This window comes from Engystomops pustulosus, chromosome 1, assembly GCF_040894005.1.
Source record: "Engystomops pustulosus chromosome 1, aEngPut4.maternal, whole genome shotgun sequence".
Classification (NCBI taxonomy): Eukaryota; Metazoa; Chordata; class Amphibia; order Anura; family Leptodactylidae; genus Engystomops; species Engystomops pustulosus.
The window spans coordinates 193,857,485-193,876,901 of NC_092411.1; the positions used below are offsets into that span (position 1 = coordinate 193,857,485).

At 47.7% G+C, this 19,417-nt stretch overlaps 1 protein-coding gene across 4 annotated transcripts in view; it reads right to left on the reverse strand.

Annotated features, from left to right (window-relative positions):
* USO1 (USO1 vesicle transport factor) overlaps positions 1 to 12,531 on the reverse strand; it is a 49,530-nt gene extending 36,999 nt beyond the window's left edge. For 2 of the 4 annotated variants that reach the window (XM_072117045.1, XM_072117037.1), the window contains exons 1-2: positions 12,255 to 12,531; positions 651 to 737 (exon numbers count right to left, since the gene is read on the reverse strand). In XM_072117045.1, coding sequence (XP_071973146.1) covers positions 651 to 737; positions 12,255 to 12,323 — 156 coding nt within the window. In that variant the 5' untranslated portion in view covers positions 12,324 to 12,531. The remainder of the gene's footprint in view (positions 1 to 650; positions 738 to 12,254) is intronic. The other 2 variants (XM_072117062.1, XM_072117054.1) reach the window with 1 other exon arrangement.
* Between the last annotated feature and the right edge of the window lie 6,886 nt (positions 12,532 to 19,417).

Consider the following 19,417-nt stretch of genomic DNA (forward strand, 5'->3'; position numbering starts at 1 on the left):
AAAAAGGATGATTTTGTAGTAATATGCATATGCATTTGTTTAAACCAGAAACAGACTTTATCTTCATATTCAGGAATCTAAACACTTTGAGGGATGGCTTGCAGATGTCCTTAACGCGCCCATCCAACCACTGACATGGGACTGGCGTTCAAGCGGGCGGGCATACAGTATGAGTGCACAGCCCCCTGATCTGCCAAATACCCAGGATACTGGCGGGACGGAAGGTCTCAAACCCTGTACAGCATACCTCTCAGATATCCTGAAAGTCTATTCTAGTAAATACATGTATTTTCCATAAAACAATTCTCGATCCTCTGTTTGTAATTTTTTTTTTTATTCCTTAGATAAATCTATGAGAAATTAACAAATTGGCTTTTACCAGTTGTGTTGGGGGTATCATTGCACCAGTTGTCAACTTAAATTTAAAGTAACCCTTAGGGTTACTTATCACATTTTATTATATATTAAGCTTCCTGATGTAATTTCTATGGCCACTTGACAGGAGGTCACTCAGCCTATAAGAGATATCATCTGACTACAAAATGCAGACAGACGGACACAAGTCACACCGCTATTTAATATTTTTATTCAACTGATTAAATTTTAGATAGAAAAATAAATAAACAACAAGATGATTGCTAAAAACAAACCTTGGACAAGGATTTGAGGGCTCGTACGGCATCTCGTCTGTCATCAAGTAAGGTCGATGAGGCGACTCTGTCACATAGCTTTTGGATCTGGAGAGAAGGAGGATACCATTAACATATTTCTACACAATTTACAGGCTCAGAAAGCATGAACAAAATTGAACTAGTTAAAAACTACCAAACAAAAAATAGCAAAAGCTGACACATAGGGCATTTATATTTGTACCTGCAAACTACTACAAAAACCTGAAAACCATAAAAAATTAAAAGTTATGCACAAATTTAGGTCCAGTTTTCAAATGCTTTTGACCTCTGTTATTATCCTCCGTCACTAAAAAATAATAACAACAGAAGTCTTTTGAATCTGTTAAAATATTAATTTCTTTCAATGGACTTTTCATGGCTTCCATTAGTGTCCGTTCGAGTCACTTCCAATATACTGTATATACTCAAGGATAAGCCAAGTTTTTCAGCACAAAAAATGTGCTGAAAAACCCAAACTCGGATTATGGTCGAGTCAAAAAATAAATAATTCAAAACTCACCTTTCTGGTGGCCCCCGTAGGTCTTCTGTGCGATCCGTCCTGCAGCAAGTCGGTGCGTCAACACATGATCGGACGTCAGCCGCAGCAATGGCATTTTGTGTGCCGGCAGCCGGCACACACTCTGTCAATGGTGGCCGCTGACGTCATAACTGTGCGCCGCATGGACCTGCCGCTGACGTACGGATCGCGCTGAAGACCCGTGGGGGCTGCGGGAAGGTAAGTTTTGATTTATTTTTGTAATCAACTGGCTGCAAGACGTGGCGAGGACCCGGCTGTACGACGAGACTGGCTGCATACTGGGGCAGGGTCTGGCAGGCTATATACACTGGGGCAGGGTCTGGCAGGCTATATACACTGGGGCAGGGTCTGGCAGGCTATATACACTGGGGCAGGGTCTGGCAGGCTATATACACTGGGGCAGGGTCTGGCAGGCTATATACACTGGGGCAGGGTCTGGCAGGCTATATACACTGGGGCAGGGTCTGGCAGGCTATATACACTGGGGCAGGGGCTGGCAGGCTATATACACTGGGGCAGGGGCTGGCAGGCTATATACACTGGGGCAGGGGCTGGCAGGCTATATACACTGGGGCAGGGGCTGGCAGGCTATATACACTGGGGCAGGGGCTGGCAGGCTATATACACTGGGGCAGGGGCTGGCAGGCTATATACACTGGGGCAGGGGCTGGCAGGCTATATACACTGGGGCAGGGGCTGGCAGGCTATATACACTGGGGCAGGGGCTGGCAGGCTATATACACTGGGGCAGGGGCTGGCAGGCTATATACACTGGGGCAGGGGCTGGCAGGCTATATACACTGGGGCAGGGGCTGGCAGGCTATATACACTGGGGCAGGGGCTGGCAGGCTATATACACTGGGGCAGGGGCTGGCAGGCTATATACACTGGGGCAGGGGCTGGCAGGCTATATACACTGGGGCAGGGGCTGGCAGGCTATATACACTGGGGCAGGGGCTGGCAGGCTATATACACTGGGGCAGGGGCTGGCAGGCTATATACACTGGGGCAGGGGCTGGCAGGCTATATACACTGGGGCAGGGGCTGGCAGGCTATATACACTGGGGCAGGGGCTGGCAGGCTATATACACTGGGGCAGGGGCTGGCAGGCTATATACACTGGGGCAGGGGCTGGCAGGCTATATACACTGGGGCAGGGGCTGGCAGGCTATATACACTGGGGCAGGGGCTGGCAGGCTATATACACTGGGGCAGGGGCTGGCAGGCTATATACACTGGGGCAGGGGCTGGCAGGCTATATACACTGGGGCAGGGGCTGGCAGGCTATATACACTGGGGCAGGGGCTGGCAGGCTATATACACTGGGGCAGGGGCTGGCAGGCTATATACACTGGGGCAGGGGCTGGCAGGCTATATACACTGGGGCAGGGGCTGGCAGGCTATATACACTGGGGCAGGGGCTGGCAGGCTATATACACTGGGGCAGGGGCTGGCAGGCTATATACACTGGGGCAGGGGCTGGCAGGCTATATACACTGGGGCAGGGGCTGGCAGGCTATATACACTGGGGCAGGGGCTGGCAGGCTATATACACTGGGGCAGGGGCTGGCAGGCTATATACACTGGGGCAGGGGCTGGCAGGCTATATACACTGGGGCAGGGGCTGGCAGGCTATATACACTGGGGCAGGGGCTGGCAGGCTATATACACTGGGGCAGGGTCTGGCAGGCTATATACACTGGGGCAGGGTCTGGCAGGCTATATACACTGGGGCAGGGTCTGGCAGGCTATATACACTGGGGCAGGGTCTGGCAGGCTATATACACTGGGGCAGGGTCTGGCAGGCTATATACACTGGGGCAGGGTCTGGCAGGCTATATACACTGGGGCAGGGTCTGGCAGGCTATATACACTGGGGCAGGGTCTGGCAGGCTATATACACTGGGGCAGGGTCTGGCAGGCTATATACACTGGGGCAGGGTCTGGCAGGCTATATACACTGGGGCAGGGTCTGGCAGGCTATATACACTGGGGCAGGGTCTGGCAGGCTATATACACTGGGGCAGGGTCTGGCAGGCTATATACACTGGGGCAGGGTCTGGCAGGCTATATACACTGGGGCAGGGTCTGGCAGGCTATATACACTGGGGCAGGGGCTGGCAGGCTATATACACTGGGGCAGGGGCTGGCAGGCTATATACACTGGGGCAGGGGCTGGCAGGCTATATACACTGGGGCAGGGGCTGGCAGGCTATATACACTGGGGCAGGGGCTGGCAGGCTATATACACTGGGGCAGGGTCTGGCAGGCTATATACACTGGGGCAGGGGCTGGCTGGCTATATACATTGGGGCAGGGGATAGCTGGCTTTATTCTGGGTGACCAATGCATTTCCCACTCTCGGCCTATACTGGAGCCAATAGGTTTTCCCAGTTTTTTGTGGTAAAATCAGGGGCTCAGTTTATACTCATGTATATACGGTACTTCTATTACTTGAGACGGAAAAAAATAGTGCAGTAGCATTAATACAACTTTCATCTCAATTAATTCCCATGACCATTGCCTACTACCCAACATATTCCAACTTCCATTTTTTTTCTTTCCTTGATCTCCACCCTTGCAGTGCAGAATCTTAAAGTGTGACCGTCATTCTGAGCAAAAAAAAAAAAAAAACAAAAACCTAAAAACCATAATTCTGCTCCAGGTGTCCCTGGGAATCATTCCTAAAAGTATTTTGCCTCTCGGTCCTCATTTAGTATCTTTCTGGTCCCATAGCAACCAGGGTTTCCAGCTCTCAAAAGAACTACAATCAGCAAGATGGAGGGGCGGAACCTGCCTCCTGTCACCTCATCACAAGCACGTGCTGCTGACCAATGACTTCAAATCTAATATATGTCTATCTATGTTCCTACCTATGTAAAACTTCAGCACAACCCATGAGGGGCCAGCTTGAAGACTTGGAGAGTCTCTCCTGCCATTTCCTGCTGTGGAGTGTGAGGTGAAGGGGGATTGTAATTGATCTGCAGCTTGTGTCTGTGTAAATAATTTGTTTATATACAAGTGTAGGGAAGGTTGAGGGAGAGATCAGTTTAGTTGTGTGGTTACTATAGTACAGTGGTGGCAAACCTATGGCACGGGTGCCAGAGGTGGCACTCGGTGCTCTATTTTTGGGCACCCAAGCCATCAACATAGCACTCGACATAGAACTCAAAGAATCATCCTGCAGTTCCAGGAGACTCGAGAAATGCTGCTCTCAGTGCTATTTTAAAGCAACACATTTTTGATTGCTTGGGAGTGGAGAAAGAGGTAAAACATGTGCAAAGGGGAGGATTATCTTTAGAGCTCCTCTAGGCCCCACATTTGTTCCTGTACAGGGGGACCATGGCGAGATGCTACAACATTAGTCCTAATTTGCCCTTCTTCTTTCAACTGTTTTATTGTCCTCAAGAGGTCGATATAATTGAAAGTTGTGGTAGAACAGGTAGCAATAAATTACTACTTAAATTGCTGTGCTGGCACTTTGCAATAAATAAATGTGTTTGGGTTGTAGATTGGGCACCCTGTCTCTAAAAGGTTCGCCATCACTGCTATAGTAGTTAGAGCTCCTGGCAGCACTGAGCTATGAGGAGAATCAGCTGTGCGCAGAGAGGACAGGGGGGCGTGTCTTTATCTCCATGGTCAGCTCCTCAGTGAAGACAGAATGTGCCTAGGAACATCCATAGGAGAGATCACTGACATCAAGGGGAAGGAGCAAGATTTGGGTAACTAATCCTATTGCAAAAGGGCTTAAAATTACCTGCCCTACAACATATCGAAAGTTTTTTTAAATGACGGTTACTCTTTAAGGATGAGTTGTTGGTATACTGGGAGCTGCTACACAGAAACCTTACAATTTTTTTTCAACATCTCATAAGCCTCATAAGGAAACATATTATTAACTTGTAGTTTCTACTTACTTAGAAGGAATTTAATCATGTTCCTGTAGAAATATAATTATTTGGAGTGTCCATTTGACAACAGTACAAGCAAGACACGATGTAGGATTATATAGCACCGGGACTGTACATACAATGTGCTAAAAGTCTGAGATGGACGACCAAAATCCCACTATTGGAGATGGAAGAACAGACCCAGCTCATATGCCGCTCCAGCAGCCTTGAATCTGGGTCACACAAATTTTGCAATCCACAATAGGAGAGTTTTCCAGGCTTTGCATATTCTGGGCCTGAGGGTGCAATCACACATGGTGTATGCAATATGTTGTTAAAGGAGTTTTCCCTATCACTCCCTAGGCTGGTCAGTGCAAAATTCCAGGGTGTGGGGTGGACTCTCTAAGTGGACACATTATGATCTATGATGTGAGATGATGAGACCCATGAGATGTCTATTACACACTGTCAGCCTGCTATTCCAAGACACACTAGATCTGCTGTGCCTACCCAGATAAACACCTTGGCTGTTTGTAGCTTGTAGTTCTCCTTCTGTAGTCCTGCTGCTGCCAGGAATTGTTTGTCTGTGTCTCACTGTGCATCAGTGAGCGACTCCTGTACTTCAGGGGAACGGTGCTACATTGCAGCGAGCCAATAGAGAGACACTCAGCACAACGGCCATCACACAGAAATCCAAGATGGAGGCCCCAACCCCAAGGGTGTTTAAAAATGTTTGCAGAGCTGCTTACACTTGCAGCAATGAAGAAAAACGGCCAAACACATGGTAGCGTTACCAAGCTAATTGTTACCATTTGGCCATAAGTGAGAGAGGCAGCTGGTTGAGACAGGAAAAAAAAAAAGACATATCAATCCAACTGGTTCTTCAGGGTCCAACAGTGATACCTTTCTAGTTGTCATCCAGTCCTAGTTCAATTGCTAGTGTGCGAGGGTGAGGTCACACGTTCAGCTAGTGTTGCATTTACTAACGCAAAGCTAGCTAAACAAATGTGATCTCTAACAAGAATCCGAGTGTCTTGTATTGTTTAAGGCGAAAACACCGATCGCTGGTTACTGATCGCATGCATATGCAATCGTGCAGAGTCCCTCCCAGGGATTTTTTTTTCACTATTCTTGTCCCTGTACATTTCTCTGGGCACACTTGTGTACAAGTGTTAGCGGGCTTATCACAGAGCCCTATTGCTGAGTAATATATTAATATATTTTTATATATACATGACTTTGGTCATGTGACAGATGCTACATCAGCTGCTAGGAAACAGCTGCATTCCATAAAAAGCTAGAAAGTTGTCCTACACTTGTTTTCTTCACGTAGAAGCTGCTCACATACTAGTCATTTAACTAACCAATATAAAACCATCCTAGACATGAATGAATGTTATGTATAAAATTGAATGTGCCGACAACAAAATCACAAAAAAAAATTATCAATGGAAATCAAATTTATCAACCATTGGAGGCCTGGATTAAAGTGGAAAAACACTACACGCTGATCCAGCTTTAATGTAATATCCTTAAAACAAGAGAAAATGAGGCTCAGTATTGTGGGTGACCTCCACGTGCTTGTAAAACCTCCCTACAGCGTCTCAGCAACCCACACAAGTGGCTCAGGTAGTGCAGCTCATCCAGGATGGTACATCAATGCGAGCTGTGGCCAGAAGGTTTGCTGTCTGTCAGCGTAGTGTCAAGAGGCTGGAGGCGCACCAGTATAAAAGCCAGTACACCAGGAGACATGGAGGGGGCTGTAGGAGACAACAACCCAGCAGCAGGACCGCTACCTCCGCCTTTGTGCATGGAGGAAAAAAAGGAGCACTGCCAGAGCCCTGCAAAATGACCTCCAACAGCCATAAATGCGCATGAGTCTGCACAAACGGTTATTAACTGACTCCATGAGGATGGTATGAGGGCCCGACGTCCACAGATGGGGGTTGTACTCACAGCCCAACACCATAGAGGATGCTTGGCACTTGCCAGAGAACACCAAATTGGCAAATTCTCCACTGGTGCCTTGTGCTTTTCACAGATGAAAGCAGGTTCATACTGAGCACATGTGACAGTCTGTAGACGCTGTGCAGAGCAAAATCTAACTGCAACATCCTTCATCGTGACTGGTGGGTCAGTATTGGTGTGGGGTGATATTTTCTTGGGGGGCCGCACAGCCCTCCATATGCTCACCAGAGATAGCCTGACAGCCATTAGGTACCGAGATGAGATCCTCAGACCCCTTGTGAGACCATATGAGGCTGCGGTTGGCCCTGGGGTCCTCCTAATGCAGGACAATGCTAGACCTCATGTGGCTGGAGTGTGTCAGCAGTTCCTGGAAGACGAAGGCATTGAAGCTATGGACTGGCCCACTCGTTCCCCAGACCTGAATCAGATTGAGCATATCTGGGACATCATGTCTCGCTCCATCCAGCAACGTCACACACAAAGACTGGAGTTGGCGGATGCTTTACTCCAGGCCTGGGAGAAGATCCCACAAGAGACCATCCACAACCTCATCAGGAACATGCCAAGCATTGTAGGGAGGTCATACAAGCACGTGGAGGCCACACACAATACTGAGCCTCATTTTGTTTTGTATTACAAACATTACATGAAAGTTGGATCAGCCTGTAGTGCGTTTTTCCACTTTAATTTTGGGGGTGACTCCAAATCCAGGCCCTTCATTAGTTGATAAATTTAATTCTATAGATATTTTTGGTGAGCTTGTTGTCAGCACATTCAACTTTGTACAGAACAAAGTATTCAATGAGAATAATTCATTTATTCAGATCTAGGATGTGTTATTTGAGGGTTCCCTTTTTTGAGCAGTGTAATTTGGAAACAGTCAGGCCAGTGACAAAACCGCAGTAGGTCTGTGAATCACAGACTGTGTGCTTGTGGATTTTACGGACCACAGAAGATGGGACTCCATGCATCATAGTGAAATATATAATGGAAGGATTCCCCTCTTTCCCGCTTGAAGAAGGACTCCTTGTATCATATCAATATAATTACAGTCCCTTCCTCTGTGTATGATTCACCGACCAAGCATGGTTATATGTCTGAACTTAATGTGGTTCTTCCACAGATTTTCTTGGAAAGTTACATCTCATTCAGGTAAGGGTATTTCAGTACTAGATAGATGATAAATGCTACGCTGGGTCCAACAGTTAGGACACACACCCCAACACCAGAACAACGGACCACAAGTACAGAAAGTCAGAATATATGATAGGAGCTTAAGCATGTCTCCTACATCCAAAGTCTGGGAATGACAAAATCAGCAGAACTTCATTACAAAAGTTATTCAGAATGGAAATCTTATGTGCTGGTCTTACATAATTTAAAGCAAAGAACTATTTACGTTCCCGCTGCATGTCCAAGTGGTCCTTTTACAATTTTGTGCTGGCTGGCATGGGTTAAAAAATGCTGAGAATGATTTGCAAATCCAGATACAGATTGCAGTCAAAGTTAAAGGGTCGCTGAACTGGGAAACTAGAGGTCTTAATCACTAGGAATATAAGGAAAGGAACCGAAAAGCTTAGACAAGAACTGTACTGGCACGGTTACACCCTCTTCAGAAAACGTATGGACTCATATAGCACATACTCAGATGCCCAAAAAAATCCTTCAACTTGGCACAGTCTTTTCATATTCCCAACTTGTCCCAACAGCTGCAAACACATCCAGTAAACAACCCTTTACTATGTTGGCTACAATCTCTGCTATCATTTACCAGGCTGAATAACTACACTAGCCAAAATACTTTCATAAAGGAGTCCAAGATCAGTAAAATCAGTATAGCACCAAACAGTGTACATACAGCACAGGATAGCTACAAGCCACTATACTACTATCAGGGAGGTAGAGCTTAGCCATAGCCACATGACCAGCAGTTACAGGGACAGTAAAAAGTGACAGCTCAGCACATCAATGCTGTAACACAGAGATGTGCATTTTCTCTAAGCCTTCATCCATACAGATTAGTACCCCGCGTCTCACAACAACTACACACTACACATGACAGCCTTTATGTGTCACCACATTTACAGAGCTGATCTCCTAAAAGATTTCCAGGATAGGTATACTGATGACCTACAGAGACCCCGACACCAGAACCACAACAGAAACAAAGGCTGAAGTCCATCTTCATTCTCATCTAGGCAATGAAAGGGAACCTGTCACCACATTATCACATATACAGCTAGTGACAGGTTTCTATAAAGCCCTCATAACTAACTGACAACCTTCTTTTAGCTAAAAATTGCTCCACTTACATCAACATAAATCACCTTATATTACCTGGCATCAGAGGAGGCGTGTCCCGCTTGGCCGACCCTTCCCATCTACTGCTCCTCATGCCTTAGGCCCCCTTCCTAATCAGCAGTTCAGGTCATGTGACGAGGGTGACATCATCTCAGGTCCTTTAGCATCTTAACAATAGAAAACTGTACCCGTACTGTACTGTATTTGATCACATGAAGTCACAGCAACTTCCATGGACCTCTACTCCATGGCATGGCATGGTTAGCCTGGCAATGGGATGTAAACTTGAGTAACTGAAAAGTTGTAATAGTAGTGGTTAAATCTGTAAGTGAGAGGCGTATGAATTGGTGTAGCATCACAAAATATGTTTTAGGTGTGAAAAGAAAATCAAGCAATGGTTGAGCAAATTACAGCCATAAGGTATGGCCACACAGACATATCCCAATGCCTTCTTATCTTTGCTTGTATTTACAAAGGTCACCTGCAACACAGAAATACCTTACATAGAAAATTGTTTCTTTCACCACCTGCTATTGACCCTGCTGAGTTCTGTTGTCACCACTGTCCCTATGTACTAAGGGGCTTGTCCAGCGGGAAAACCTCAGCGTGTATTCTCAGGCACTGGGTGACTGTCATAATAATAAGGATTATAAATAATTATTTACATAACAGTGAAACAAGGTTTTGTTCTGGCTGAACAACCTCTATAACTGACTGCTAATAATTTCAGTATATATACACAGTACACTATTACAAGCATATGGATATGAGAGTCAACGTGGCAAAAAGCAATAGGACATTTGCTGCTCAAGGCAACCAATCACTTCACATATCACAATAAACCTCCTTTATATTTGGGACTACGAGATTCTAAAGGGACTGAGCCTAGAAATAACATTTGCATAGAATGGAAGTGTCATGTGCAGTTGGAGCCATGAATTCTGGCAAAAAGCAGCAGGACATTTGCTGCTCAAAGCAACCAATAACATCTCAGCTTACACTTTTCAAGATCGCCATAAGAAATGAAAGCTGTGCTGTGATTGGTTTCTATGGGTAACAAAGACAGTTCTAGAAATCTTTCCCATAAGCGATGTGACATTGTTTTAGATTTATTTTAGATGTCAATGGTTAACAAGAGGTTTAGTTGTGCAACAGAAGTTTTATGGATTTCTAGACAACTAGGAGGAGACGGAGAGCTTGACTGCATCCAAGAGCTCCCCGCCTCCTTGACTGGATAACTGAGAAAAGAAAAGAAGAATAAAAGTCATTTTTACAATACTACAGCACTGGGTACCCCCTCCATCGGGCATCCCATGTACACATGGGTACCCCCTCCATCAGGCATCCCCTGTACACATGGGTACCCACGCCATCAGGCTTCCCTTGTACACATGGGTATCCCCCTCCATCAGGCATCCCCTGCACACATGGGTACCCCCCTCCATCAGGCATCCCCTGTACACATGGGTACCCCCTCCATCAGGCATCCCCTGTATACATGGGTACCCCCGCCATCAGGCATCCCCTGTACACATGGGTACCCCCGCCATCAGGCATCCCCTGTACACATGGGTACCCCCTCCATCGGGCATCCCCTGTACACATGGGTACCCCCTCCATCGGGCATCCCCTGTACACATGGGTAGCCCCTCCATCGGGCATCTCCTGTACACATGGGTACCTCCTCCATCGGGCATCTCCTGCACACATGGGTACCTCCTCCATCGGGCATCCCCTGTACACATGGGTACCCCCTCCATCAGCATCCCCTGCACACATGGGTACCCCCTCCATCAGGCATCCCCTGTATACATGGGTACCACCACCATCAGGCATCCCCTGTACACATGGGTACCCCCCTCCATCAGGCATCCCCTGTATACATGGGTACCTCCTCCATTAGGCATCCCCTGTACACATGGGTACCCCCCTCCATCAGGCATCCCCTGTACACATGGGTACCCCCTCCATCGGGCATCCCCTGTACACATGGGTACCCCCTCCATCGGGCATCTCCTGTACACATGGGTACCTCCTCCATCGGGCATCCCCTGTACACATGGGTACCCCCTCCATCAGGCATCCCCTGTACACATGGGTACCCCCTCCATCAGGCATCCCCTGTACACATGGGTACCCCCTCCATCAGGCATCCCCTGTACACATGGGTACCCCCTCCATCAGGCATCCCCTGTACACATGGGTACCCCCTCCATCGGGCATCCCCTGTACACATGGGTACCCCCTCCATCGGGCATCTCCTGTACACATGGGTACCTCCTCCATCAGGCATCCCCTGTACACATGGGTACCCCCTCCATCAGCATCCCCTGTACACATGGGTACCCCCTCCATCAGGCATTCCCTGTATACATTTTGTATACATGGGTACCCCCCTCCATCAGGCATCCCCTGTATACATGGGTAGCCCCTCCATCAGGCATCCCCTGTACACATGGGTACCCCCTCCATCAGGCATCCCCTGTATACATGGGTACCACCTCCATCAGGCATCCCCTGTATACATGGGTACCACCAAAATCAGGCATCCCCTGTACACATGGGTACCCCCCCTCCATCAGGCATCCCCTGTATGCATGGGTACCACCACCATCAGGCATCCCCTGTACACATGGGTACCCCCCTCCATCAGGCATCCCCTGTATACATGGGTACCCCCCTCCATTAGGCATCCCCTGTACACATGGGTACCTCCTCCATCAGTCACACAGCAGACATGTCAGCCTACACACAATGCTTTCAGCTCAAGCTGGTATAGTGGGAGATTGGCAGGGAAGTGCCCAGCCGGGTGGCAGGCAGCCTGCACAGGTGGGCACACACGTATATGACGTCACTACACCGCACATATAATAAGCAGACACTCACAGTCTCGGCTCCAGACGGCTGCACCCCGGAGCTCTGCTGACCTCCCATCACTCCCCGTAGGAAATTCATGGTGACGGCTGTCTGTCAGGTGTGACTGTGCCGGGACTCGGGGACACGGATCCCCTGGACTGGTCAGGCAGGGTGCAGGCCCCGGTGCTATGCAGACGCGGCGGGGTGAAGGGTGAAATGGGGGCGGGAGCTGCGGTCAGTGTACACACAGCAGAGCGATGATGACGTGTGCATTCACCAAGCAAAACCAGGAAGCGGCGGTCGCTGTGCGCGCATGCGCGGAGGACGTGGCGGTGACGTGTACAAGCAGCAGCTGATGTCACCTCACCTTCCCATACAACACATAGTGGGTGTCGTGTCCTTCCCGTTACTAGTGGGATCCAGGTTCCCTGACACTGTGTAGGATACTCATCTACTCTGCCAGCCCAGACAAGGAAACCTTGGGGGATTCCAAATAAACAACAACCGGCTGCTGGCTTAGCTTATGGGGGCACGGAAACACAATAGGACATGATGCTTTGTCTCCCATTGAAATTATTGAAATATTTTAGGCTTTTTTTGTAAATGGACATTCTGCTATAAAATAGCCATGTGAGCATGGTTTAGCCTGAACATGGGGCATATTGTGATAATAATGATTATATATAGCGCCAACATATGGATTATATGCATGGATTTATTGCCGGTATGTCTAGTGAACTTTTAATCCAGATTTAAATATGTTTCTTTCAAAATCTGACATTTCCAGAAAAAAATTCTACATCAAAGCCACATCAAATTAAAGATGGTTTTCATAAACTCATCAGTATAAAAGCGCACACAAAAAGACACGGTGAAAAAAATATTTGGAACACTTCACATATCACAATAAACCTCCTTTATATTTGGGACTATGAGATCTTAATGGGACCGATCCTAGAAACAACATTTGCATAGAATGGAACACTGCAAGTGTCACACACAATACACCTCATGTGCAGTTGGAACCATGTCATGATAAATGTATGAATTCTGGCATTTCCATAAAATAGAGATCTGCACATCATAATAAAGCTATTTGGGAGGATGCCATAAAAAACAGTATATTTTATAATTGTTACCCCAGCCAAATTCTTTTTGGTCTCTGTGACAATTGGATTTTAAAAATCTTGGGTTGTCATGAGAACCAGGAATAACAATAAATCTTAATTGCAGACACCTTTGATAACTGTTACAGCTGTTTATTGTAGCCTAGGGCTAATGTACGTCCGTTTGTAACTAGGGGTCATCTCTAAGTCGAGTGTTCTTAAGCAGGGGACTGCCTGTACTTCTACAATCCATTTCATTTTGATTCCATCCGATTCAATTTGCCAATTCCAATCTGATTCCATTTGTGTAGAATGCAATACTGCACATGTCATAATGAAATCTATTGGCAGTTGGGGCTGGTTCTGGCAGCAACCATTCCATTTATACAGTATGGAAAAATGCATGGGTCACAATAAAGCTTCTGGGCAGTTTGGAGCATGACATCATAAAGGGATTGATGCTGAAAGCAACAAACCATTTGCATTTAATAGAACACTGCACATGTCACAATAAAGCACCTTGGCATTTGTGACATAAAAGGACTGATTTTGCCATCCATTTGCATAGAACTGAAGACTTCTTGTGTCACAATAAAGCTCTTTGGCAGTTGTGAACATAACATAAAAGGACTATTAGGTTCCTTCTGGGGCACTCCTGATGTAGGAGGTAGAATCCCCTGCAGATGGTATAGAGAGAGAGGCCCGTCATGTTAGCAGCAGGCCAGGTACACACACAGTAAGCGGAGATCTTAAAAACAAGTAACAGTTCCTTTATTGGCAGAATTGTCCAACAGTAGGTATTTGGCTGGCTACAGACTCCTTCAAAGCGCTAGCAGAGCTGCAGATTGGCTGCCTTTCACAGTAGCAGAAGTGCTTGGCTAGCAGGAACTTCAACCTGCACCAGTGGTCAGCTTGGCTGGCAAGTATCTCTAATGAGCCAAGTCTGCTCTGCTGTACATAGTGTGTTCTGAAGACAGAGCTACATAATTTCCTCCTGCAGCCTGCGTCTGGACGACGTATGAGCACAGGGGAGGCAATAAATGGCTATGGGGAGTGGATGCAGCATATTACATCTCTCCCCACAGCCCCACAGACTGCATATGGCGCTTGGCAGGAGGGACAACCGTTCACCCCGTTCAGCAGCCAATAGCCAGCTGCTGCCGATATACACTCTTCCCCCTGCATTCAGGAGGGAGAGGGGTCCCCGGTCAGCGTATCCAACTGTAGAGACCTACAGTGCAATACATGTAAGGACATGGTGGAATCCTCCTGACGTATGGCAAATAAGGAGGTGTGAATCCAGCTTTACATTTTAATCTAAATAAATCAATTAACCCTTTGGTGTGACACATAGACCAGAGATGGCAAATCTTTTAGACACTGAGTGCCCAAACTACAACCAAAAACCACATATTTTTTGCAAAGTGTCATTGCGACAATTCAAGCAGTAACTTATTACTAGCTGCTGTGTCACAGGTTTAAATTGTATAGGCCAGTGATGGCGAACCTTTTGGAGACAGAGTGCCCAAGCTACAACCAAGTGCCAACATGACAATTTAAGCCGTAACTTATTGCTTATTGCTGTAGCACATGTTTTAATTGTATTGGCCTCCTGAATTCACCAATACAATAGAAAGATGATGGAGAAATTTGTTTTGTAGCTTCCCTCCAGGGCCCCCTGAAGAGACAGAATCAGGGGACCCAGAACAGGAACTCCAATGAAAACCCATCTCTATCCACACCGTCTCGCTCCTCCTGTGGCCCTGCCAGCCAAGGATGTCGCTTTAAAATAGCGCTGAGCATGGCACGTCCTGGGCTGTATTGGATAACAGGAGAAAGCCTTGGCAAACTCTGTGTTGGGGGGAAAGCCTGGGTGCCCACAGAAAGTTCTCTGAGTGCCAGCTCTGGCACCCGTGCCATAGGTTCGCCACCACTGGTATAGGCACTTCAGGACACCAATACAGTAGAAAGAAGGAGAAGAAGTTTGGATTATCATTGTAGATTCCTTCTAGGATCCTGGACTAACTGGGACTACAAGAGGCTTTGAGTCCTGTCTGCGAAACTCTACCCTGTGGTGATGGCATGGGTGCCAATATAGAGGGCTCTAGGTTCCATAGGTTCGCCACCACTGACATAGACGGACATTGTACACAGCGGCCCACATTTACTAAGGTCTTTGCGTCAATTTTCTGTCAGACTTTGCACATTCTTTTCAGTGCAAGCTGCTTGCACAGGTATTTAAGAAGTGCATGCGCCACATTTGTGTCACACGCAACCGTTTTCTAGCGCGGCTGCACTATTCTTCGTGCAACACAAAGTCTGCACTGGAATTGTCGTTCCGGTGCACTATTTATGATACATAGTCCGACAGAAACGTGTTGCACGCCCTATGTCAGTGTTGGCGAACCTATGGCACGCGCACCATCTCCCCTGCCGTCTATATACTAATCTCTGAAGCTAGGGCCAGGCAGGAAAAGCTGCCGCTGGCCGAGAGCTCGGTGATCTCTCTAGCTGAAGGCTGCATCTGCAGGGGGATGGGGGGAGTTGCGGCACTGACCTGCTGCTGTGTCTCTAAGGCAGCACTAGTGAGCACAGAGCAGGTCAGTGCCGCAACTCCCCCCATACCCCTGCAGCTTGGGAACAGGAGGAGAGTGAGACAGAACTGCCCAAGCACACAGCGACCTTTGACCAGTGAGTTTAGAGAAGTCATAAGTAAAGGAGCTGCTCTGTGTGTATTGCACAGGCAGCAGTCAGGTGGCTTTGGGACCCTAAACAACTATAGGTCCTTATTGTTTAGTGTGCCAAATTGTCCTGTATAACAGATATCCACTTATATACTGCCATTAGCCCAGATCTCTTGTCACTGTGCAATGCTGCAAGTGATGCCGGGGTTCACTATACTTCCCTCACTGACAGCAGGGCACAGGTGCCCAGAGCTCCGGACCAAGGGAGCTATATATGTATGTGGCCACAGACATGTGTTATATGTGGTGATTTGATCGAAAATTCACCTGCCTGGTTCCATGTAACTTTGCTATTCAGTGCACCCACCTTCCACCCCACAACACACACTTTACCCTACACACCCCCTGCCGCATTGGATTCAACAATCCTTTATATTGCCACTGTATGGCGGTAGTGTGCCTCACTGTATGGTGGTAGTGCACCTCACTGTATGGAGGTAGTGCTCCTCACTGTATGGGGGTAGTGTCCCTAACTGTATGGGGGTAGTGTCCCTCACTGTATGGGGGTAGTGTCCCTCACTGTATGGGGGTAGTGTTCCTCACTGTGTGGGGGTAGTGTTCCTCACTGTATGGTGGTAGTGTCCCTCACTGTATGGTGGTAGTGTCCCTCACTGTATGGCGTTAGTGTCCCTCACTGTATAGCGCTATTGTTTTTCGCTGTATGGAGGTAGTGTTTCTCACTGTATGGCGATAGTGTCCCTCACTGTATGGCTGTAGTGTCCCTCACTGTATAGCGGTAGTGTTTCTCGCTCTATGGAGGTAGTGCTCCTCACTGTATGGCGGTATGTCCCTCACTGTATGGTGGTAGTGTCCCTCACTGTGTGGCGTTAGTGTCCCTCACTCTATAGCGGTATTGTTCCTCACTGTATGGCGGTAGTGTTCCTCACTGTGTGGCTGTATTCCTCACTGTATGACCGTAGTGTCCCTCAATGTATAGTGGTAGTGTCCCTCACTGTGTGGCGTTAGTGTCCCTCACTGTATAGCGGTATTGTTCCTCGCTGTATGGAGGTAGTGTTCCTCACTGTATGGCCATAGTGTTCCTCACTGTATGGGGGTAGTGTTCCTCACTGTATGGCGGTAATATTCCTCACTGTATCGCGGTAGTGTTCCTCACTGTATGGCGGTAGTGTTCCTCACTGTATGGTGGTAGTGTCCCTCACTGTATGGCGGTAGTGTCCCTCACTGTATAGCGCTATTGTTTTTCGCTGTATGGAGGTAGTGTCCCTCACTGTCTGGCGGTAATATTCCTCACTGTATGGCGGTAGTGTTCCTCACTGTATGGAGGTAGTGTTTCTCACTGTATGGTGATAGTGTCCCTCACTGTATGGCGGTAGTGTCCCTCACTGTGTGGCGGTAATATTCCTCACTGTATGGAGGTAGTGTTCCTCACTGTATGGAGGTAGTGTTCCTCACTGTATGGAGGTAGTGTTTCTCACTGTATGGTGGTAGTATTCCTCACTGTGCGGCAGTAGTGTCCCTCACGGTATGGCGGTAGTGTCCCCCACTGTATAGCGGTAGTGTTTCTCTCTGTATGGAGGTAGTGCTCCTCACTGTATGGCGGTATGTCCCTCACTGTATGGCGGTAGTGTTCATCACTGTGTGGCTGTATTCCTCACTGTATGGCGGTAGTGTTCCTCACTGTATGGTGGTAGTATTCCTCACTGTGCGGCAGTAGTGTCCCTCACGGTATGGCGGTAGTGTCCCCCACTGTATAGCGGTAGTGTTTCTCTCTGTATGGAGGTAGTGCTCCTCACTGTATGGCGGTATGTCCCTCACTGTATGGCGGTAGTGTTCATCACTGTGTGGCTGTATTCCTCACTGTATGGCGGTAGTGTCCCTCAATGTATGGTGGTAGTGTCCCTCACTGTGTGGCATTAGTGTCCCTCACTGTATAGCGGTATTGTTCCTCGCTGTATGGAGGTAGTGTTCCTCACTGTCTGGCTGTATTCCTCACTGTATGGCTACATGCACAGTGCCGTTGCCCGCTGTACCGTAGCACGGCAGTGCCGGGGGAGAGGAGGAGGGGGAGAGAGCGCTGCTCACCCCCGTCCCTCTTCATAGGAATATATGGTGCAGGCCGCCGTATTCTGAGGCAGTGCAGGTGGCGCCAGATTCATGAAGAACACTCTACATAGGCAAACTGCACATGGTGCAGTTTGCACTGTTTTTAGTGAATGTGAGGGCGCCCTGGGGTGAGAAAATGCATGGTGGGGTGCCCCGGGGTGCAGTCATTGAACATGGGTAAGGGAGCCATAAATGTGGAATGTTTGTATGTCATGATATGAGATTGGATACTGTCAGGGTTCGAGGTTGTGGATCGCGGGACCACCCGTGACAGATACATTAGAATCACTGAGAGTGTAGTGACTATATGTGGTGTGTGAAAATCACTTCCTATATATAACTTGCTGCAACTTTGCATTTACTCTAAAATTATTTGTTTTAATGACTCACTTGCCTGATGGCTATTAATGTATTGGAATCTTGATATGTTTTATTGTTTACAGATTTTACAATACAAAACATTACAATAAAGATGTATTGTCTTTTTAGATTGTGTATCTACGACTCCATTCTATGTTGGTTCAGTACATTAGATAGCAGAATTGCTGAGCAAACCAAAATGGGGATGTTGGCTCCTACAGGGGCATATATGAATAAGTAAGGACCCACCTACATACCCTCCCCTCCCCTATGTAATAAAACAAGCCACCCCGTTGGAAAATTGGACCTGCCAACAAAGAAAACTGGTGGATGAGAGGAGCATCAAGTCCTTTAGATTTTAGCCACATGACCTAGATGACTAAAACAAAACACTACCTATTGTCTACCAGAACAATTCCCCACAGCGGTCTGAAAGACACTGGAACCATCACATGGATATGAGAAACACTGGAACAACTGGAAGATGTCAAGTGTTCCTTCACAGGATGGCTCTCTGGATGGAGACATCTGCAACATCCCCCACCGGGGCCTAGCCTTTTTTTACGGCCAGGAGGCAGCCATCGCCCAGAATACCGGAGTGGCTGGCGGTTGCGGCCTAGGGACGCTGTGGTCACGGTGCTTGGTATGGGGACTGGAGGGCTGTCCTACAGCCTGGCAGGTCTCCAGCATGGGGTGTATGCAAGAAAGATGGAGGCTGATGTACTGGTTCTTCCTGGGGCAACCCCTTTGGTGTCTGTAGTATGAGTCCCTGGGTAATAGATGGGGCGCCCTTGGTGTTACAGCTATATCAAGGGAACAGACGGAGTAACATTGTCCTTACAACAGCTGAGGAGAGGTGATTTGCCTAATTACATCACTGTAAACATTTCCGTTTACAAAACGCATCGTAAATGCCATG